This window comes from Macaca thibetana, chromosome 1, assembly GCF_024542745.1.
Source record: "Macaca thibetana thibetana isolate TM-01 chromosome 1, ASM2454274v1, whole genome shotgun sequence".
NCBI lineage: Eukaryota > Metazoa > Chordata > Mammalia > Primates > Cercopithecidae > Macaca > Macaca thibetana.
The window spans coordinates 161,710,456-161,733,523 of NC_065578.1; the positions used below are offsets into that span (position 1 = coordinate 161,710,456).

A 23,068-nucleotide genomic window follows, 5' to 3' on the forward strand; every position below is an offset into this window, starting at 1 on the left:
GAAAGAGCCTGCAGCCAGTGTTTTCTGGCCTCAGGCCTTGAAAGCTGGGCAGTAAGAAAGGGACTGGTGTTGAGCGCGTTTAAAGCAAATCACAATGTGTTAGCTAACAGTCAGCCCTCTGAGGCAGGTATGTATCTACTAGTACAGACCAGAGAATATTTTGCGTGCTTCTGGTTCTGGTGCTGTTGTGATCTAACCGGGACCCAGGAATCGGCTGGACCAATAGTGGGCTCAGGCTCTGCCTAGAGCCCTGGGCTCCCACCACCCACCCCGCTGCTCCCTGAGAGTGAGTGAATGGGCAGGCCCTCCCCACGCTGGGATACTGTCACAGTGGCACCGAGGAAATCCACTGGGCCCTGGTAGAAAGTGTATCAGTGTATCATGAAGAGGTGGCCTGGAGTCTTTGTGGGGGATTGTTTGGAAGGCAGAGTTTTGACTCAGATTTGCCACCTAACACACAGGTTTCCTTGGATAAACTATTTAACTTCTCAATGCCTCAATTTCTTTCAGGGATGCTACAGAACCTCCGACACAGGAGTGATCTGCCAGTTACTATCTTCTTTCTTGTCCCCCCCCATCCCTTCCCTTCCTCCCAGAAGCTAAGGAGGCTGGAGGTGCTGCCTGTCTCCCTCTGTCCTCTCAGAGTGCATGTTGGGGATTTTCCCCAGGTGGGATTTGGGGATGGTACTGAGCTTCCCCTGCTCTCATTCAACTGCTGCCTCCTGACTCTCCAGCTGGTTTCTGGCTCAGGAGGCCAGGCTACCTCTTTTGAGAGAGACTGTCCTCAGCCCTCAACTGCTGATGGGCAGCTTTTACCCATTGTTTCCTAAATCCAGCTTCCTCCTGCTCACGGTCTTCCAGTGAATGACCCTTTTGCCTTGGAGAGGATATCCGGGGCGGAGGCAGACGAGGAAGGAAGTTTATCCTGCAGAGGGTGTAGTGTGGGTTAGAGGAGAGGGAGGAGAGAACTGTCTGCAAGGCCTGAGATGCCCGGGATGGAGGGTATGCGGGGGATGCAGGAGAGAAACTAAAGAGAAGGCCCATCAGCTCGGCAACTGGCCTGCTAATAAAATGGGAAAAACAGGGGTGCTATGGCCTCTTTGCCTCTGGTCTGTCTTAGCACCTTCTTTCCTGGCCCAGGTGTTTGCTCTTTTAATTGTACACATGTGCATCTGCTTCTGGAGCTAGTGAGTCCTGACTGGGCCAGAGTTGCAGCCTGGGAGTGTAGTGACACTTGACGGGGTGATCAGTACATATTTGATGAATGAGTGGGGTAGCAATGGTCTTTCAGCTGAGTTGGCCTGCTGGACACTCATAAACCTTGCAAATAGTTACTAGCCAGTTTTTCCACTTGGGTAGATTGACAAGCAGGTGAGAGAAAAAAAGGCATAGTTTTTTTTGTTTGTTTGTTTTTTGTTTTGTTTTGTTTTGTTTTGTTTTGTTTTGAGGCAGTCTTGCTCTGTCGCCCAGGCTGGAGTACAATGGCACAACATTGGCTCACTGCAACTTCCGCCTCCTAGGTTCAAGCGGTTCTCCTGCCTCAGCCTTCCAAGTAGCTGGGATTACAGATGTCTGTCAATACACCCAGATAATTTTTTGTATTTTTAGTAGAGATGGCATTTTGCCATGTTGGCCAGGCTGTTCTTGAACTCCTGACCTCAGGTGATCCACCTGCCTCAGCCTCCCAAAGCATTGGGATTACAGGCATGAGCCATTGCGTCCGGCCGGTTTTTTTTTTTTTTTTTTTTTTTTTTTTTTTTAGAGACAGTGTCTCACTATATTGGCCAGTCTGGTCTCGAACTCCTGGCCTCAAGTGATCCCCTCCCTGTCCCCACCACCACCTCAGCCTCCCAAAGTGCTGGGATTAAGGCATGACCCACTATGCCTGGCAACATAGTTTTTATTCACTGTCCGTCTCCTGGTGGGGGAAGTGAATTGGGAAGGCTTTTCTGGCAGGTTGCTAAAGCTTTAAATATTTATGTAAGCCTAGCTTATTGTGAAACGTTGGCTGGCTAGATGAAGACACATGGGTTAAATATTTTGGGATCCAAAGAGGTGCTAGTGAGAATAAAAAGACTTTTTCCTCCAAGTCAGCCATTTGGCATTACTCAAGCATATTGTCAAATATCAAAAGAGACACAAAACTGAACAATAGGTATTAGAGTTGGCATGTCCTTAAGATAAGGATAACCAGATATCTGCACTTGCAGTGTACCAGACAGTGTGAGAAATACTTCACATGTGTTATCTTGGACAATTTATGAAGTAGCTACTGATGCTCTCCATTTTACAAATGGAGAAACTGAGGCTCAGTGGTAGTAAGAAACTTGCTCAGGATCACAGCTAATCAGTTTTGAAGCTGCCATTCCAACATAAGCTGATTGTTTTCAGAACGTATGCTCAGTCACTACCCTATTATTTTTCTTTGCTCCTCTACATTTCCTTTTTCCAGATCAGCTCACTAAGGAAATATCTGCCATTTGTGAAACACATCAGCTTTACAAGTTGCTTTACAGTGGCTTATAAACTATTTAAGGAAGATATCTTTCACTTGGATGGGTCAGGGTTAGAACTCCTGACCTCTGGGTTTTCAGTCTGTTGCATGGCCAGGTAGGAGCAGAGGGGACCCCTGAGAGTTGGTTGCCAGCCACCAATGGATATGCTTTCACCACCTCTGCATGTTGAGTTTCAGAGCCAGGTTTGCAGAAAGAAAAGAAGCCTGGAAAAGAGCCTGCTTGAGAAAGAGAGAGAGAGCTAGTAAAACTTGAGGGGAGGGCAGAGAAGGTGAGGTGGAGGGGTCCTGGGTTCTGACTGCTGTTTCCAGTTGTCAAGAATTTATATGGTAACGACGTTCCTGTACTACGCAGCTCCCTAGGAATGTGTCTGACGCCAGCACTGAGTCATTCCCATGTATGGTAAAGTGTGTAAATACGGGGGCAGCTAGCATTTCCAGACTCTGGTATTTCCAGTGCTTCCCCAGGGCCAGAAGGCAGTGTCTGAGTCTTCAGGGTGACAACAGAGGAAGAAATGGAAGGTTAGCAGCTGGAGCTCAGCCCCAGCTAGGCTGCCAGCACCCCCTACCCCCAACTGTGTGCCTGGCTTTCTTTATGTGGCGGGCGGGGGGGGGGGGTAGTGAGGGGTGGGGCGTGGGTTGGCACTTCCTGGGATGTCAACTGCAAACAACCTGTGTTTATAAGGCCTAAGTGCTAATTTGCTTTAACTTTTTAAAAATTAATCAAAGAAAAATCATTCACACCATCTTGTTCAGCATGGAATAACCAACATCATTCCAGATCTGGATAAAAACAAGGAAACCCCATCTGTTAATTTGTCTGTGAGGCTTTATTAGAATACAGGATTTCCTGTAGAAGTTTTAAAATACTACAAAGAAGTCAACGACTTCCATTTCTACCTGTGTTGACCTTCAGACTTCTTTTTTTTGAGACAGTTTCACTCTTGTCCCCCAGGCTGAAGTGCAGTGGCACGATCTTGGCTCACTGCAACCTCTGCCTCCCGGGTTCAAGTGATTCTCCTGCCTCAGCCTCCCGAGTAGCTGGGATTACAGGTGTGTGCCACCACACTCGACTAATTTTTTTTTTTTTTTTTTTTTTTTTTAAGTAGAGATGGGGTTTCATGCTGTTGGCCAGGCTGGTCTCGAACTTCTGACCTCAAGTGATCTGCCCACCTCAGCCTCCCCCAGTGTTCGGATTACAGGAATGAGCCACTGCACCCTGCAAACTTCTGAGCTCCGAGAGTAGGGAGCTCTGCTCTAGAAGGCAACGGGGGCAAGTGGGGAAAGGGAGAGACATACACCATCCTTGTCAGCTCACAGTCTCACAAGAGCCACTGGACATGGATTTGAAAAGAGCAAACTCATACAATAGAGAGAAGGATCCCTGAGCTAGAATGACAGTCAAGTTCTGGAGTCCCATAGGGCCTGGAGTGATGGTAGCTCAGTGATGCTGGTTACTTTCTCAGAGAGGCGGGTCATGTGCAGGGTTTGAAGGAAACATGAGGTGGGATATGCAAAGCTGAGGCCATGCCTGCCCCATCTCCATGGCAGCCATTCTCCCCCTACCCGGGACCCGGACCTTCAGGAGAGGCTGATTTCCTGAGCTCTTAGGTGTCACCTCTAAGACTTGGCTCTGAGCCCTGACCATTGGGGCCCCCTCCTTCCCTCTCTACCCTCAGCTGCTCTCTGGACACTGGGGCGTGGAGGCAAAAGCTGAGCTACAGATTGGAAGGGATGCCAGCCCTCCTGTCCACCTGGCAGATACTAAGCAGCTCAGCTAATGCGAGGGAACTAGATAAACATCTGACAGGTTTCTACTGGAGCAAGTGGGTGGGGACTTTGGCCCTGTGCCGTCAGTCTCTCTTTTGCCCTAGGGAATAAGTGATTTTGGAATGGGAGAGATGGGATTTTTCCACTGGAGAAATAAAGATATGGGATGGTTTTGAAGGGTTTGATAAGAAGGGGCTTGCCTTCAGACACTGGTGGCTGGCAGTTAGGGATTTTACATCTCTGTGATGGTTCCTTCAACCTGTCACCTGAGCTGGACTTTTCTTCTTTTCTTTTCTGTTTTCTTTTCTCTTTTCTTTTCTTTTCGACTCTATTGCCCAGGCTGGAGTGCAGTGGTGCAATCTCTGCTCACTGCAACCTCCATCTCCTGGATTCAAGCAATTCTCATGCCTCAGCCTCTTGAGTAGCTGGGATTATAGGTGCCCGCCATCATACCTGGCTAATTTTTGTATTTTTATTAGAGACGGGGTTTTACCATGTTGGCCAGGCTGGTCTCGAACTCCTGACCTCAAGTGATCCGCCTGCCTTGACCTCCCAAAGTGCAAGGATTACAGGCGTGAGCCACCACACCCAGCCAAGCCTGACTTTCATGAGATTTGGGGTGACTGCGAGAGTCTGTGACCTTTTTCTTCTCTTTTCGCTGATGCTGTAAGAGCTGCCACCTTGGCTTTCTCGTCTCAAGACTGAGGATCTGGGTACAGCCCTAACTGGGGATCTGGATACAGTTCTAATGGGACAGCCAGGCTGGGAAGATGTAGCAGCAGACACAGCAGGCTTCTAGCCTCCAGCCATTTCAGGAAAATAGCTGACCACGTGTTTCCAGCCATTCAGTAGAAAATTCAAGCTCTGTTCTCCGTTGAGATGGTCAACACAGTGAAATGGGACATCACAGACAGCTGGGGGGAGCTAAACCCCAAAGAAGGGCAAATAACTTGTCCCAGACTCGTTTGCTGGGCTGGCAGATGAATCAGGAGTTCCTGGCCCTATTTGGCATGCTACCTCTTAAGCCTCATTCCTTCCATATGTGGACTAGCTACATGTGGACGGCTGGCCCACATCTAGCAGTGTGGTGTGGAGGTATGACTGGGCCAGTCGTGTGAGTGGTAGTCAGAGGGGTGGGCACTTACCGTGTGCTGGCCATCACTTCCATACGTCCTCATTTAATCCTTACAGCTCAATTTTAGGGAGTCCGTATGTGATCCATTTTAGAGACAAGCAAATTGACGCTCAGAGAGGAAAGTAACTTGCCCAAGATCATTCAGCTACGAAGGGGTGAATCTGTATTGATTGAATCCCAGCTCCTGTTTTCCTAACCATTGACCTGTACAGCCTGAACCCTGACCTCAGGAACTTCTCTTGTCCCTTCTACAGGGCCTCTGTCCCCAAGAGCTGGGAAGGCAATTAAGAAGGAGCCAAGTGTCCCTCTAAGGCACTCCATGAACTCTGAGAAACAGGTTTCCTTTTAAGGCAATTTGGCCTCCCTACAGGCAGAATTTGGCTGTTGGAGAGAAGGGGCTGGGCAGAAAGGGAGTTGGTAGAGTGGAGACTGAGCCCCGCCTGTTGCCAGGGTTCCCTCCAGCTGAGCCTCTTCCCCACAGGCAGGGTCACCTGGAGGGATCCTCTTGTGGGCAGAGGGGAACAGGACCCCATCCACAGGCACCGCCTGAAACCCTTCCTGGGTTTAGGGACAGAGTCATCACTTTTCATCTCAAGGCAATAGAGCCCTGTCCCTTCACTGGGCTCTTGAGGGGAGACCCTCCTACCCTTACCCCAACTAAATGACCAGGCTCAAAGAGCAGCCTAGCTAAAAGCTAAGAGGTGTCCTGAGCAGATTTTCCTTACTGGCAGGTCCTTGGGTTTCACCCATTTCTCCGCCCATGGTCCTGATTCCCTGAGGCCCTGCTGGATGTGGGCCCCTGACACAGAGCCAGGGAAAACAAGGGGAGGCCTGTATGGAGCTGTGGGTCTCCCCCAGAGAGAGAAGGGCTTTTGTGTCTGTAACAAAACAGTGTTTGGAACTGGCTCCCAACCATGTGGCTGGGGGAATTTTCCTCCCTTAGGGGTGTTCCTGGGGGCCTGAGTATGTCCCCTGCTGGTTCAGGGGGTTGGAGAAGGCTGAGGAAGAGGGCCAGCACTGATGTATTGTATGCCTACCACGAGCAGCCCCTCTTAAGTATGCAAGGGCCACAGCATTGTGATTGGAGCACAGAGAACTCAGAAATAGATGAGCTTGCATTAGAGTCCCAGGTCTATCTCTTCCAGCTGTGTGACTATAAGCAAGTTGCCTAACCGCTCTGAGCCTTGCTTGTCTTGTCTGTAAGGTGGGCATACATTCTTTATCTGCGGATGATGAGGATGAAATGAGATGATGCGGCTGGGAGCGGTGGCTCATGCCTATAATCCCAGCACTTTGGGAGGCCGAGGCAGGCAGATCACTTGAGGTCAGGAGTTCAAGACCAGCCTGGCCAACATGGTGAAACCTCGTCTGTAAAAAAAAAAAAAAAAAAAAAAAAAAAAAAAACACAAAAATTAGTCAGGTATGGTGGCAGTGGCGGGCGCCTATAATCCCAGCTACTCAGGAGGCTGAGGCATGAGAATTGCTTGAACTCAGGAGATGGAGGTTGCAGTGAGCAGAGATTGTGTCACTGCACTCTGGTCTCTGTGACAGAGTGAGACTCCATCTCAAAAAAAATAAAGAGATGATGCAGATGAGCCATCTGATGCATAGTAGGCATTCAGTCCATGGCAGTGTGGGTGCCGTGGCTGAGTTCCAAGGGTCACATTGAGTCACCCGATCAGAGGGAGAGGAGATCCTGTGTGGGTCTGTACAACTGGACACATTATCACAAAAGCTTCCCAAGCAGACCTCCCCTCACATCTCACTGGCCAGAAATGGTCTCAGCCTGTTCCTGATCCAGCCACTGGCAGGGGAATAGAATCTCTGTGGTTGGCTTAGGGGACACAGGCTCTGTTCCTCCATCTGGGGAAAGGGCATCTCCGCAGTCACTCACTGGCCTGAATAAAATCGGGATTTGTAGCAAGGAAGAATTGGGAAATGGCTGATGGTTAGGCCGACCATGATACACGTTGCTGATTGCCATTCCTGTCTAACTCTCCTTCATATTGTATGGCTTTCAGCCCCAAACCTTTGCTTGACAAGGGCAGCTAGCAGTCCTCAGAACAGAAAGAGGCTGAAGGAACAGCGTGACATCAGAGGCTGGGAACGGGGACTGTCTCTCGATCTGGGGGCTCAGGCCCCATGGGTTATCTGAGGAAGATAGAGATGGGGATGTGAGCAGTTACAGAAATTCCTGCCAGGTGTGTCAGTGATGTGTGGGAGCCTGAGGAGGTGTGGCTGGTCCAGAACCTGGGAAAGGGAGAACTGGGCTTATACAGCAGGCACCGTCTACCTAGATCCCCCAGCATCACCAATACCACTTCCCCACAGTAAGCTCTGCCTCTCAGCCTGCATACACTTACCAAGCACCTCCACTGGGAACCAGGCTCTGCAGAGATTCACCATGTAGAGAGAATGGCCCCAGAAGCCATGGCTTTCAATATCAATGCATCCTTCATACATTCCTCAGCTATTTCCTGGCCACTTATAGGAACAGCTACATGCCAAGTGCTATGCAGGGCGTGGGGACAGAGTGGTGAACGTGACCTGGATCCCTACTTGAGCTGAGGCCTGTGTCGCCCTCAGATGGGAAGCTCTGCAGTAGTGGAGACTCTCCCTCTGCCCTTGACATTGACTCTTTAGCTGCTGGCACGAGCCCTATTACCAGGAGGGTGGGCTCTGGTTGCCACATCCTTGTTTTCAACATTTCCATGCCACAGGTTCCGTGAGCTCTCTCCTTAGGCTCCTTTGCCTCCTGAGGCAACAGACCCCTCTGACTCCCAGCCCCTTTATTTCCCAGCACCTCCCTGTGTCCTTTACTCACCATGTCCTGGGCAACCCCCGGCACCAAGCCTGTACCCACTGTAGGTGGTGCTTTGTATAGCCCTTCCCCCATGAACTTCTGTTGAAAGAGCTGGAAGGACGGTCTCTCTCCTTCAGCCATGTCTGTTGAGTGAGTGAGTGAAATGGAAGGAGAGAAGCAGGCCCCATCTGTTCTCCACACTCACTAGTGTTACCTTCTGTGCTGCTCTGTGGCCATGCGGGCACTGACCTGAGGCATCGCCTGGACTTCTGTGTGCCGTGTATGTGCCAGGCACTGTGCCTTGCCTTTGACGTATCATATCTCATTTAATCGCCAGACATACTCGGTGAAGTCACGATTTTTATCTGCTTTTTTTTTTTTTTTTTTTTTTTTTTTTGAGATGGAGTCTCTGTCGCCTAGGCTGGAGTGTCATGGTGTGATCTTGGCTCACTGCAACCTCTGCCTCCCAGGTTCAAGCAATTCTCCTGCCTCAGCCTCCTGAGTGGGTGGGATTACAGGCGGGCGCCACCACACCCGGCTAATTTTTCTATTTTTAGTAGAGATGGGGTTTCATCATGTTGGTCAGGCTGGTCTCAAACTCCTGACCTCATGATCCGCCTGCCTCAGCCTCCCAAAGTGCTGGGATTACAAGCATAAGCCACCGCGCCCAGCTTTTATCCTTATTTAACAGATACAGAAATCGAGGTTTGGAAAGACTGACTGTCTTGCCCAAGGTCACACAGCCAGTGAGTGACAGGATCAAGATTGAGCCAAACCTGCCTGGCATCGGGACCCCAGATCTGAACCAACATCTAGAGCATCTCAAAGTTGGTCCAGGCCACCTGCTTTGTTTGCCTGGGGTGCTTGTTAAAAATTCAGACTCAAGTACCTCATTCTGTCAAGTACCTCATTCTCAGAGCTTCTAATTCATTAGATGTGGGGTGGTGTTACTAAATCTGATTTTGTAAAAGCGCCTCCTCTGAAGCTTGATAACTCTGCCCTGTGTGCCTACCCGTGCTTTTTTTTTTTTCTTTTTGAGACAGAGTCTTGCTCTGTTGCCCAAGCTGGAGTGCAGTGGCACTATCTTGGCTCACTGCTATCTCCACCTCCCAGGTTAAAGCGATTCTTCTGCCTCAGCCTCCCGAATAGCTGGGATTACAGGGGCATGCCACCACACTCGGCTAATTTTTGTATTTTTAGTAGAGACGGTGTTTCACCATGTTGGCCAGTCTGATCTGGAACTCCTGACCTCAGGTGATACGCCCACCTCAGCCTTCCAAAGTGCTGGGATTACAGGCATTAGCCACTGCACCCAGCCCTGCTTTTTTTAAAAAAACAAAACAAAACAAAACAAAACCCTTTTTTCTTGTGGTGAACTATAGCTTATATACAAAAGTATGCACAATGTACAGTTCAAATAATAATTATTTGACAACTATCCAAGTTAAGAAGGAGAGCATTGCCAGGCAGTGCCTTGCCAGCCTACCTGGTCTCCCACCCAGTCATGGTCCCTTCCCTCCCTTGGAGGTAACTCTTCTAAGGTAAAAGCTTATGATCATCATTCCCTTGCTTTTCTGTAGTAACTTTTCCACCCATGTGTCCATCCCTTGACAATATGAGTTTAGCCCATTTGTGAATTTCATACAAATGGACGGACTTGCGTTTTCCCAGCTCTGGTCTGTCTGCTTCTTCCCTTCGACATTCTCTTTGAGACATGTATAGGGGTAGGCAGTCCATTTTTATTGTCGCTGCAGGCTTCTTTATAAAGCCTGTTTCTTCTACTGATCCATATCCTTCAGAGTGCCTAGCACAGGCCTGAAAATGCAGCAGCTGCTCTGTAAAGACCTGTTGATTACACTGGGGGAGGAAATCCCTGAGTAACGTGTGAGGATGCTGTCGAGAGCTAGCAGAAAGTGCTCTGCCAGGCCTGCTGGCCCCACTAGGCATTCTGCCCTTCATCTTTCTCTCCTCCGGCTCTGGCTGTTGAATTTCTGTCATGGACAATCTGAGATATTTCCATCTCCCTGTAAAATTAATTCCCATTTCTGTGTCCCTTTTCAGAATGCCGAACTGGGGAGGAGGCAAGAAATGTGGGGTGTGTCAGAAGACGGTTTACTTTGCCGAAGAGGTTCAGTGCGAAGGCAACAGCTTCCATAAATCCTGCTTCCTGTGCAGTGAGTACGCCCCAGGCCCTGTTGCTGTTGTCTTGGACACCCTGGACAGGCCTGCCCCCAAAGGCTGGGCCTGTCAACACCCCAGGGAACTGGTCCCATGGGATGTAAACAGCTTGACATTTGGCTGAAGCGCAGCTGGGCAGGGAAGCACTTAAGGCCTCTTTGTTCCGTTCAGAAGCTTCTTTCTAAGGGATAAACTGGCCAGAGTGGGTCGGGGTGGCAGGCGTTCAGGGGCTGAAAGCCAAGCTGTAAAGACTTGGTTAAGAAAACTTTCCACTCAGTTCTCTCTTCTCTCTCTCCCTGCCATGATTTCATCATTTCAGAGTAAAACACTTTCAGCCCTTTGGACCCTAATTATATCTTGTTCAAAGGAAACAGAGGCCACAACCTCATGGCAAAGCTGAGTCTGGAGGAAGAGCGGGGCCCCTCCTTCCTCAGCCCCTTGCAGCCCGGCCCATTCACTTCTTCACTTCCCATTCCCACTTAGCCTGGGATGAGAGGAAGGGGGAGTGCAAAGTTCCCTGATATCTACTCCTAAGAAGCCGGAGCAAGGTTTGCTCCAGTCACAAGCCTAGATTAGTAGGAAATCAGACAAAAGATGCCAAGGAACTCACAGAGGTCAGGTCGACCCAGGGATCCTGATACCGTGATGCTGTACCCACTGGTACTTGGACCAGGTGATGTTTCCAGGATGTGGCAACTTGGAGAAGCCTCTCCTCAGGTTCCTAAATGAGTTGGTTCATTGTGATCAGAGCAGAAGACCTGGGTTAGAAGAAGAGGCAAGGTGCATTTTCTTTCCTAAGACAGAGTCTCACGCTGGCACCCAGGCTGGAGTGCAGTGTCTCACTGCAACCTCCACCTCAAATGATCCTCTCACCTCAGCCTCCTGAGTAGCTAGGACTACACATGCATGCCACCATGCTCGGCCAATTTTTAAAAAAAATTTCAGAGAGACAGGGTCTCCCTATATTACCCAGGCTGGCCTTGAGCTCCTGGGTTTAAGCAGTCTGCCCACCTCAGCCTCCCAAAGTGTTGGGATTACAGGTGTGAGCCACTATGCCCACCAAGGTACATTCTCCATGAGGGTAGGCAGAATGGATGGTAGCAGAATGTCTTAGTTAAAAAAGATTCGGTGTTTATTATCTGTGTGATGATGGACAAGTTACTCAGTTTCTCTGGTTGAGTTTTCTCATTATTACAGTGGAGGTAATAATAGTTACCTCGTGGGATTGTTGTGAGAATTAAAATGAAAGAAGCTTGTGAAACAAAGCACTTAAAATAATTATGAGTGTTGAAGAAATGATATGCACACACACGCACACATGCACACACACACATACACGCACACTGCTGAGGGATCTATAGCAAGAGGGTGTGATAAAAGAAGCCCTCACCAGGGGCTGAGGCCCCAGCCCATCTGGGAGATCCAAGAATGGGGTCCTGTCTGTTCCGCATTACATGAAGCAAAGTTTCATGATTTGTGCTCCAGAGTAGGATCCAGATGGGCCAAGAGCCACCTGTTCAATGACCATTTGCATCTCTGCCTGTCGCTAGGCAGACCAACCTGAGGCCACCCCGCATAGGGCAGCAGGGGCCCCACATCCTGCTCAGCTGGGCCTGGAGTGACAGCTCCAGGGCTGCGTCTGATGAATGGGGAGTAAACAAGGTTTAGTGGAGCTTTGTTGGCTTCCAGCCTGCAAAGGAGGCCAGAAACAGCAGCGTCTTGTTATCAGCAGTTCACTACTCTTAGGAATTTCTAAGCCGTTTATCTTTCCAGAGGGAATAAGAGAGAGCTTGGCGCTGGCTGAGAAGGGGGTCTAGGCTGCTGGGATCCTAAGGGCCCCTCTCTTTGCTCTCAGATGTTGCTTAATCACTGACCATAAGGGGTCAGCTGTGGGTGGGAGTGCCCGCCTGTAGACCTGTTTGTGGAGTAGTCGGTCAGAGGGTTGAGGGAAGTCAGGAATTCAGGGGGTGGCATAGGAAGGAAGGAGCAGGGCCTGGGGCAGGGTGTGAGGGGCGTTGCGGATGAGAAACAGTTGTAGAAAGTCAGGCTGGGGAACAGGGCTCCAGGGAGGGTGGGGGGCGGTGGGTGGGGGTGTTATGCAATGAGCAGCCGCAGGAAGCAGTCTCAGGTCACACTAGGGTCTCAGGGCCGGTGCGGCTCTTAGGTATCAGAGCACCAAGTGGACCCCCTAGCACTGCACATGTCCTAGCAGGCTGAGCCATCTTCACAACTTGCTCATTCCTCATGCCTAGCACAGTGCCTGGCACACAGTGGGTTCCTGACAAAGATTTGTTTATGAATGGAAGAAGCATCATTTCTCTTTTCCAGTGAAGTGGGTGATAAGTGTCCACCCCATTCAGGGTGCCCACTGAATCAAAGGACTTTCCTTCCCAAAGAAGGGAGAGGCTAGCCAGGTCTGGGCCAAGGGCAGTAAGGGCCACCTCCCTCACTGGCCAGGCCTGGATGGGTCCCCAAAAACAGTTGTGACCGTGTGGGTCCTTGGCTCCAGATTCTACTCAGCTTGCCCACCTACATGCCTGTATTAGTCTACTCTCATACTGCTAATAAAGACATACCTGAGACTAGGCAATTTATAAGAAAAGAGGTTTAACAGACTCACAGTTCCACATGGCTGGAGAGGCCTCACAATCATGGCAGAAGGCAAAAGAGAAGCAAAGGCATGTCTTACATGGTGGCAGGCAAGAGAGCTTGTGCAGGGGAACTCCCATTTATATAACCATCAGATCTTGTGAGACATTTTCACTATCACAAGAACAGTATGGGGGAAGCTGCCCCCATGATTCAATTATCTCCATTTGGCCCCACTCTTGACACATGGGAATTATTACAATTCAAGGAGAGATTTGGGTAGGAATGCAGCCAAACCATATCAGTGCCCTTTCCTGAGGGTCTGAATGGGCAGAAGGAAGACATGATGATGTCATAGGCAAAGTTGGGGAGAATGACCTTCACTCTGGGCTTGGCCTGGGAGCGGGAACTGAGAAGGCCTGCAGTACACTACCATGGTCTTGAAAGGGGCTGCCAGATCCTATGAGCAGATGGTGGTTCAGAGGCTGGTGGGAAAGCTCAGCTCCGTGGCTGGGAACCTGCCCTGAGGCTATGTGCCCATCTCTGAGCTGTACCCACCTCCTTCCTGGGGAAGGTTGGGTTTAGCAGCCAGCTGTGAGGAAAGAAGAGCTTTGTGATGGTGGTCGATGGAACAGGGCCCTGCAGGTTGGCCCTGGGCTGTTCCCTAGAATCCAAGAGCACAGGGGAAGCTCATGGAAGCCTTGTGCACCCTCTGACACCAGCGTCTCCTCACCCGCAGGCTGAGGCTTACTGTCACTTTTCACCCTCCCAGCCCCACATGCATGGCCCACTGGAGGGGAGCCATGGCTGGCAGAAAACAACCAGGTCTGGAGGTCAGGGGCTGGGTTCTGGCCTGGCCCTGCATCTGGCCAACACGTGATCTGGAACTGTTTTGTGGGCCTTGGTTTTCCTTCTAGAAGCAGAGAATCATTCTCCATTTCTGAGTGGGGTAAGGGGCCTCTGACCTCTCCCCTGGGGCTGCCTTTTCCCTGTATTTCCAAGCAGCATCACAAGGGCCCACCGAAGTGACATCTGGAAGTATGCATTTCCAACAAATCCAGTCTTTTTTTTTTCCCCCCTTATTGGCTTACCGTGATATGGTAGAAATTTATTCAGGCCTGCCTTCAAAATTCTCCTTGATTGAGTCTTTGGTGGATCTTACAAGTGAGCTGCAGAGTCTCTCACTACATCACCTGGATGGAGGTAGAGGGGCAGAAGGCCACCATGGGCAGGATTGGGCCTCTGGGAGAACAGAAGGGCCAAGGCAAAGCAGAAAGGAGCAGGGAGGTCCTAGGTAGGGGAACCATCTGGAAGATGTCAACTTGCAGGCCCTGAGGTCTGCCCTGGGCTGAGTTCCTGGGTCTCCTACTGGAGAGATCAGCCAAAAGATACCTCTGTTCCCCCAAACACTCTGCCTTCTCTCTGGTCTTGGAATTTTCGTTCAATTTGGATCTTACAGGAAAACAATTCCAGGCCAATTCCTGACTTCCCACCCTAGAAGGGAATGTTGGAGCCCTTGGCCTGTGGTTTGCTCTCCCTCCTTCTTGGGAACCAGGCCCTAGGGGAATGGTGGGAAGTTCCATATTTGGATGGCCCAGAGTGCTGGAATGAGATAGAGATCTCCAGGGCAGGACAAGAGGGTCCTTATTTAGTCTGAAGTCTCCAACCTGGGGCTTAGGGTGAGAGAGGAGCAGGCAGAGAGCTGGACCTTTTAAAGACAAGAGGATGGCAGTTGCAAGGAAAGGAGCTGAGAGCTTCTCCGAGGGTGGTAAGAGGCGTGGCTTCTCCAGTGGTATCCCTCGGTTTCTATGTTCAGGACATATTTGAGGATGCGTCCAACTGAGATGCAGAACTCCAATATTTAAGGAATATGATCAAACCGAATTAGGATTACAGGACAAGTAAAGAAATAGAATGCAGTTGAATCCCTTGAGAGGAGTATGTGGAGGTTAGAAGCAATGATCTCTTGAGGCCGGGACCTGTCCCTCCCACTTCCTTGTCTCCTGATGGTACTAACTTTATATAATACTAATAAGAGTAGCCAACATTTATTATGCACTTGTTGTATGCAGGGTATTGTGCCAAGTACTTCACATGTCAGATCTCATTTGATTCTCACCACTGGCTTTTGGGGCAGACATTATGTTCATTTACAAAATGAGGACACAGAGGCTGGACAGGCAAAATAACTTGCACACATCTGGAAAGGGAGAGAGCTGGCATTCAATTCTGGGCAGTCTGACTCTTCATGACCCCAGGCTCTGAACTGTTTCAACTTTATTTTTATTTTTAAAAGTTTTATTTATTTATTTATTTTTAAATAAATAGAGACAGGGTTTTGCCATCTTCCCCAGGCTGGTCTCACACTCCTGGGCTCAATAATCCTCTAGCCTTGGCCTACCACTGCTGGAACTACAGGCATGAGCCACTGAGCCCAGCCAAAACTGTTTTACTCTAGATAGCTGGGCATAGCTCCCCTCTGAGATTAACAGAATGAAATAGGAGGCCCACAGCCTTTCCAGCTCAGACCATTGCAATCCTTAGTTCCTCCCATTCCACTCTGTCTTACCTCAGGACTCAGGAAGTTCTCAGTGTCTGACCTTGCTTCTTCCCATGGCAAAGTGATTTCTGAGATTAGAAACTTCAAATCCTCTTGTGATTAGCATGAGCTGCATCTCGTTTCAAAGCCCACCATGTTGGGCACTTAATAAATATTAAACATTTCTTATGGGGTATCACATCACCTGCATCTCTCCCCATTGGCTCCCTGCCAGCATGCACAGATAGTCTCTTCTGGATTCCATTGTTGAAGGCAGGAAAACTCTGCCCTTCTTCTTTTCTTTTTTCTCCTCCCTCATTGGGACATACGGTCTCTGTTGAGGGCAGAGTGAGGAACCTCAACAGGCATTGTGTGGCTTGGGGTCAGCCTAGGCTGTTGCCTCTGAACCCTGTGTTGCATTGCAGCCTAGGAAGGTTGGGAGTGCAGAGGACCGAAGGAGACACACAGGGAGTCCTGGAAGAAGAATTGGTGTTGGTCAGCATTTCTAGAGTCAGACATGCAGATCCCATCCCTCTGTCCTCCCACCCATTGGTCATCCCACCTGCCTCCATTTCTAGACAGTTCCTGAAAGATCAGGATATTATGTATGCAAAGAGCCCAGAGAGCTTCAGCTGTAGGAAGCTTGCAGTGAGCAAGCAGCTCACCCCAGCTTCAACTCACCGCATCCGCTTCCCCTCCACAGTGGTCTGCAAGAAGAATCTGGACAGCACCACTGTGGCCGTGCATGGTGAGGAGATCTACTGCAAGTCCTGCTATGGCAAGAAGTATGGGCCCAAAGGCTATGGCTATGGGCAGGGCGCAGGCACCCTCAGCACTGACAAGGGGGAGTCTCTGGGCATCAAGCACGAGGAGTGAGTAAAAGATCCTCTCCCAACCTTTTTCTTGAGCTCTCTCCCCCACCCCTGTATTAGGCCTCACGTGTATTTGCAACCATTTTTGGGTATGCAATGGAAGGCTCAGAAAACCAGTTATTTAAAAGGCACCACAGAGCAGCACCTATGTGTCAGGCTGCTGCAGGAGCTGGGCATTCAGCAGGGACTAAAACAGGCCAGGCTCCTCCCTGCAAGGAGCATGCATTCTATATTTGTATAAGGGTCAGAGCTGGGAGGGGCCCAAGAATTACTTAGTTCAATTTCCTCTTTTTGTTTTTGAAAGGGAATCTTGCTCTGTTGCCCAGGCTGGAGTGCAGTGGTGCAATCTTGGCTCACTGCAGCCTCTGCTTCTTGGGCTCAAGTGATCCTCTCGCCTCAGCCTCCCGAGTAGCTGGGAGTATAGGTGTGTGCCACCACATCTGGCTAATTTTGTATTTTGTAGAGACAGGGTTTTGCCATGTTACCTCCTCTTTTTATAGATGAGAAAATCCAGCCCAGGCTCAGTGACTTGCCTGGGGTCCCACGGCTAGTGAGTGTCAGAGTGAGACCAGGGGCTCAGGGCAGCACCACTGCCACACCAGCCTCACTCTCAGCCCTGCTGTCTCTCACTACTGAGGAGAAGTCATTTCCCTTTCTTGGAAATGCCATAGGGTGTCATCAGCCCCACCACCCCCCGTTACCCCACAGCACTCCCTGGCCTCTGGGTAAACGGTGGCTGTTGGCAGTCAGCCTGGCTGGCTCCTCAGCCTGGGGAGGTGGACAGAAATGATGGATGAGTTACCAAGTTTCAGCCAAGGTGATTGCCCCAGTGGGAATGATTCATCAGCAGATTTCTCCTGGAAAGAATCTGCTAATAGACCAGCTGCAGGAATGAGGGGCAGAGGAGGGCAATTCTTAGCAAATGGGGTGTTAAATGAATCTGGAGTTAACTGGGTGACCGAGGGAAGTATGATGTTATAATGGAAATAACATTGTGCTGAGGCTTGGTTTGTCCATCTGTAAAATGGGAGATGACCCTAGAGGCCCTAGCCTTTGTGACTCTGGCAGAGAGAACTGCCCGCTGCTCTGGCATGAGATGAAGGTAGGGTCATGCCCTCTCAGTGCCAGCCCCACCTATACTTACATTGTAAGTCACCTCACCCCATGCCCTTCTCCATGCAGAGCCCCTGGCCACAGGCCCACCACCAACCCCAATGCATCCAAATTTGCCCAGAAGATTGGTGGCTCTGAGCGCTGCCCCCGATGCAGCCAGGCAGTCTATGCTGCGGAGAAGGTGATTGGTGCTGGGAAGGTAAGGCGGCTGCTGGGCATGAGAGGGATCGGGGGAGATATCTTCCTGATATGTGGATTCCAGAACTTTTAAATTGGTGACCCTAGCTCTGCTCAGGGCAGCCTGAGCACTGGGGTTTAACCTCTTCCCTTTGTCCCTGTGGATTGCATGTACCTGTGCTTTCCAGTCTCCAAGGAGCTCATATCAGCCATGAGCAGTAACATCCCTAGCATTGATGGACAATGGGCCATTCATAGGGAGTGGCAATGATCAATCTGTATCTCCAATATTGGAGAACAGAATGTAAGGGTACATGGATGGGCTGCAGAGGGTCCACAAAGCCCCGAAAATTATATGCAAAGTTTCATGGGAACATGTCTGCTTCTTAGATCCATAGCTTTTATCAGATTTTCAAAGGATTTGTGATCCCAAAAATATACATTCTGTTTCATGGAATGTGGACTCCCAGAAACCTATCCAAATACCCCCAGGGCAGAGATTTTCAAGGTTCAGGCCTATCAGAGCCTCCTAGGAGGCTTTTTTCACACTGTTTAGAGTTGCCACCCATGCTCTTCCCCCATGATATTCTGACAGTAGCCCCCAATCACCAATGCACAGTGAGAATCACCGTAGCAAACCGACAGTTCCCAATTGAGCCGATCACTTCCTTCAGATAGGCCGCAGTAGAGAAGAGGTAGAACTCTTGCCCCCGGGGTTTGCAGTGTCAGATTAGCAGTCAGAAATCACAGAGGAGGTGTCTTTCAGCTATGAGGCCAGAGAGGATTTCTGGAGCATCATGTGAGGCCTGAGATAGAAAAGTGACTTGGCCAAGATCACACAACAAGGTTATGGAACTCCTGGGCCTAGAGCCCATCTTCAGCTCTTCTGGATTTGGGTTTTGGCTTTGAAGGCTTTTTGACCTGGAGAAATGGGATAAGGGAATGGATCAAGCAATGTTGAGCAACTAACACTTAGGCCAAGGTTAGACTCTCTACTCTCACAGTCATGGTTGGACGGAGATGGGGATTAGTATCCCTGTTGTACAGATGAAGGAACTGGGAGTCAGAAGGATTACATAACTTGCCCTGATCTGCTAGGAAGGGGCTAAGTCAGGCTCAAGCCCAGGTTTGTCTGACTCCGAAGCCCTTGCTCTTACTACTGTTACTACTGTTAATGCTACTTTGGGCCATTTAGCCTCTTTGAACCCATTTCCAAGGCTGCAAAATGGGAAGGGATTGTTAATCCTAGCATGGTAATTAAGACCTTAGACTCTAGACAGCCTGCTTTGAATCCTAGTTTTGCCATTTATTGGCTGAGTGGCCTTGGGAAAATTTATCCTCCCTACGTTTCAGTTTTGCAGCTCTAAAGTGGACCTGAATAGTGGAGGAAATGCAAAGTGGACCAAGTAATGGTCCCTGACAAATAAGGCAGTTTTTTTGTTTGTTTGTTTTTGTTTTTTGTTTTTTTTTTTGGCAGAATTTCACTCTTGTCATCTAGGCTGGAGCGCAGTGGCGCGATCTTAGCTCACTACAACCTCCGCCTCCCAGATTCAAGCGATTCTCCTGCCTCAGCCTCCCGAGTAGGTGGGACTACAGGCGTGCGCCACTACACCCAGCTAATTTTTGTAGTTTTAGTAGAGATGGGGTTTCACCATGTTGGCCAGGCTGGTCTTGAACCAGCCTGGACCTCATAATCCACCTACCTCGGCCTCCCAAAGGTCTGGGATTGTGAGGTGTGAGCCACCACGCCCGACTACCAGGCAGCTTTAATGATTAAATGAGATAATACATGTTTAACATGCAATGTAGTACCTGGTATGTCCTCAGTACAGTTTTGCTATTGTTATTATTATTGTTGTTTATTTTCAGGGATTGTTATGAGGTCACAATGAAGATCCTTGCCATTGACTAAAGGATATGAAAACAGGAGACATTAATACTATTGTTAAGTTGGGTTTTTTGTTCTATCTCATTATGAGAATAGAAAATTATTAAGAATAGCTAAGAATCACTATTTCCATTACTTAGGCAGGCTATAAGGTAAAGTTAGGGCTGTACTAAGGAGTAAGATAAGATAATTTTGCATTCAAGTGGAAAAGGTAGGGAGAAGCCCCCACCTTTCTATTGCCTCGCTCAAGAAATGTTGAGGAGCTGGGAATACGTTTGGGTGCTTATGAATAGCAAAGGGATTCAGCTTATTTTGAATAAGCTGGGGAGTGGCTAGGAAATATGAGGAGAGGTGTTGGTCTAGGTGTGATTCAGTTTTTCTCCAGCCTGGAGAGCTTGGGGTAGCAGCCCCTTGCTTTATAGAGGAGGCAGCAAAGCCTGGGTGACTACTGAGGTTGCACTGGCACCGACCTAGACCCAGGTCCCCCAATTTCAGCTCTTTGGAGAAGAAGCCAATGGGCAAGGTTAGGCAACCAGCAAATCTGAGGGGATGAATTTCCCTTCTCATCCGCCAGCCTGGGCACTAGGAGTGTCTTTGCCCTTAAAAGGCCTTGTTTTGTCTTATCTGACTGCTGCCTGCCTCTTGCTTTTCCTGGGTTAAGCGGAGCTGTCTACACATCAGCCTCTTAGCCTGCCCAGCTGTTGATGGGAGCTGGCTTCTAAGAAGTCTGTCTGTGCAATGTCCCATCACTGTGTACAAACTTGGGCCTCACTTTTTTTTTTCTGGGAGAGCTGTTTGCCCTGTGTTACAGAATGGATGTGAGGACTAGATTAAACATATGATGCCTGGTCACAGAGAAGGTATTTGTAATTGGGATTCTCCTGGACCAGCCTAGCCTCTGAAGTTCTAGAATTAGGTGCCTCCTTTGCCCAAAGGCTATCAGCTATTGGAGGGTAGGGTGGCAGTATGTCCCCCACTGGGTAGCTGTGAACATTAACTGATTTCACCAGTGTAAAGTGCCTGGCACAGGGCCTGGCACAGAGGAAGCCAGAGTCAATGTTGTCTAGTATCACTTTGGAAGGAGAATAAGTCTATGAAATTGCATTAAACTCAGCAGGGGAAGTCCTAAGGAGTGTAGTTTCTCCAGGGGCCACAGAAGACCCTTTGTGTCTCTATGAGATGTCCCAAGGCAACACGGGGCAGAAAGGTCTTCCTGGTGAGGGCTGTTCAAGTACTAAGTGACAGTACCAGGAGGAGTGCAAAGCCCTGGCTCACACCACTGATCTACTGGCAAGATGGGTCTGGAGAAGGCTCATCTGGCCCAGCCAGTGGGGGGAACAGCTACCTTGGTGTTAAACCCACCCCCTCACCTGCCTTTTGTGGTATAGCTGGTGACCCTAATCATCAGGCCATTGCAACATAGCATGGAAGATGGTGCGAGGTGGCATGTGGTCCCTGGCCTTCTCCCTCTACTGCCTTGCACCATGGGCCATGTCCTCCCAGCAGCACCAGTTGAGCAGACTTCAGAAGTGGCTTGAGCCCTTATACCATGGTTATGTCAAAGGGAGTGGGCCTGGGGTGGAGGGTACCCTCATCACGGGTGGCAGCCATTAACTATTTCCTTCCCTGCCTAGTCCTGGCATAAGTCCTGCTTTCGATGTGCCAAGTGTGGCAAAGGCCTTGAGTCAACCACCCTGGCAGACAAGGATGGCGAGATTTACTGCAAAGGTGGGTGTTTTCACTTCTAATTGAGGGTCAGGAGGCCCAAGGGAGTGCAGGGCCTAAGTAGTCTTGCCTTTGCTGAATATAAACTAATTCCTGGCCTTGGGATCCAAGATCCTGAACATCTAGTATGATTCCTTCATTGTACAGATGAGGAAACAAGACCAGAGGGAGAAAGCAACTTGGCCAGCATCATCTGGCAAATCGAGGCAGGCATAGAGCTAGACTCTGGCTTCCTAACTCCCAGTCTAATGCTCTTACAGCAGATGATGCTTCTGTAATTTCAGTGGCTGGGGCAGTGGGTACAGGGTGGAACCAAGAGCCTCTTCACCATTTTACTATTGAGACTGGGGTGCTGTGGAGGTGAGGGGGTCCTAGTGGACCTTTCTTCCCTAGCGGCCTGGCTGGGCACTAGGAGTGGGGGATCTTCAGCAGGAGGGTGGGTGGTGCGGCTGGGGGTGGAGGAGGAACATGCCCTTATTTCACTTCTCTCTCCTCTCTCTGCAGGATGCTATGCTAAAAACTTCGGGCCCAAGGGCTTTGGTTTTGGGCAAGGAGCTGGGGCCTTGGTCCACTCTGAGTGAGGCCACCATCACCCACCACGCCCTGCCCACTCCTGCGCTTGTCATCGCCATTCCCTTCCCAGCAGCTTTGGAGACCTCCGGGTTCATTTCTCTCATGCCTGCCACATATCACTAATGACTTGAACTTGGGCATCTGGCTCCCTTTGGTTTGGGGGTCTGCCTGAGGTCCCACCCCACTAAAGGACTCCCCAGGCCTGGGATCTGACACCATCACCAGTAGGAGACCTCAGTGTTTTGAGTCTAGGTGAGAGCAGGCCCCTCTCCCCACACTTCACCCCACAGAGCTCTGTTCTTAGCCTCTTGCGCTGCACGTCCACCATCAGCTGGCCAAGACACCTGGGGACACATCTTGGCGCCCAGAGGAGCAGCAGCAACAGGCTGGAGGGAGAGGGAAGCAAGACAAAGATGAGGAGGGGGGAAGGCTGGGTTTCTTGGATCCCAGAGATTCTCCTCTGTGGGAAAGAAGGTGGGTTTCCTGGTGTCCCTCAGAGTAAGCCTGAGGAGTCCCAGCTTAGGGAGTCACTACCGCAGGCAGAGAGGCAGGCAGCGGGGTCCTAGGAGCCGCTGCTTCTCCAGGCCTCTTGCTTTAGAGACTTTGTGGAACGGATAGCCTCCCACTAGGAGTGGGAGAATAACCCAGGTCTAAGGACCCCAAAGTCAGGATGTTATTTGATCTTCTCAGACATCTAGTTCCCTGCTTGATGGAGGGATCCTAATGAAATACCTGAAACATACATTGGCATTTATCAATGGCCCAAATCTTCATTTATCTCTGGCTTAACCCTGGGTCCTAAGGCTGTGGCCAGCAGAGCCCAGGCCAGGGTTCTGTTCTTGCCACACCTGCTTGATCCTCAGATGTGGAGGAAGGTCGGCATAGCCTCAGTCTTCATCCAAACACCCCTTTCCTTTGCCCTGCGACCTCAGAATCTTCCCTTTAACCCAAGACCCTGCCTCTTCCACTCCACCCTTCTCCAGAGACTCTTAGATCACATCATTCCACCCCTTCCAGGCCCCAGGTTAGGAGTGGTGGTGGGAGGAAGGGAAAGGGCTGGGCCTCACTGCTCCCAGCGACTGAAAGGACAACACTATCTGGAGCCACCCACTGAAAGGGCTGCAGGCATGGGCTGTACCCAAGCTGATTTCTCATCTGGTCAATAAAGCTGTTTAGACCAGAACTCTGGTGTCC

The 23,068-nt window shown here is 50.0% G+C and overlaps 3 protein-coding genes across 5 annotated transcripts in view; 1 reads left to right on the plus strand and 2 right to left on the minus strand.

Annotated features, from left to right (window-relative positions):
* CSRP1 (cysteine and glycine rich protein 1) overlaps nucleotides 1-23,057 on the plus strand; it is a 38,112-nt gene extending 15,055 nt beyond the window's left edge. For 2 of the 3 annotated variants that reach the window (XM_050764433.1, XM_050764425.1), the window contains exons 2-6: nucleotides 10,282-10,394; nucleotides 16,230-16,398; nucleotides 17,581-17,710; nucleotides 21,211-21,304; nucleotides 21,806-23,057. In XM_050764433.1, the coding sequence (XP_050620390.1) occupies nucleotides 10,283-10,394; nucleotides 16,230-16,398; nucleotides 17,581-17,710; nucleotides 21,211-21,304; nucleotides 21,806-21,882 (582 nt within the window). In that variant the 5' untranslated portion in view covers nucleotide 10,282 and the 3' untranslated portion in view covers nucleotides 21,883-23,057. Of the gene's footprint in view, nucleotides 1-3,019; nucleotides 3,035-10,281; nucleotides 10,395-16,229; nucleotides 16,399-17,580; nucleotides 17,711-21,210; nucleotides 21,305-21,805 lie in introns of those variants that run through there. The other variant, XM_050764417.1, reaches the window with a different exon arrangement.
* SHISA4 (shisa family member 4) overlaps nucleotides 1-23,068 on the minus strand; it is a 429,323-nt gene that overhangs the window by 392,903 nt on the left and 13,352 nt on the right. The window lies entirely within an intron of this gene.
* Nucleotides 1-23,068, minus strand: part of LOC126955360 (uncharacterized) — a 98,399-nt gene that overhangs the window by 31,441 nt on the left and 43,890 nt on the right. The gene's annotated exons all lie outside the window — the stretch shown is intronic.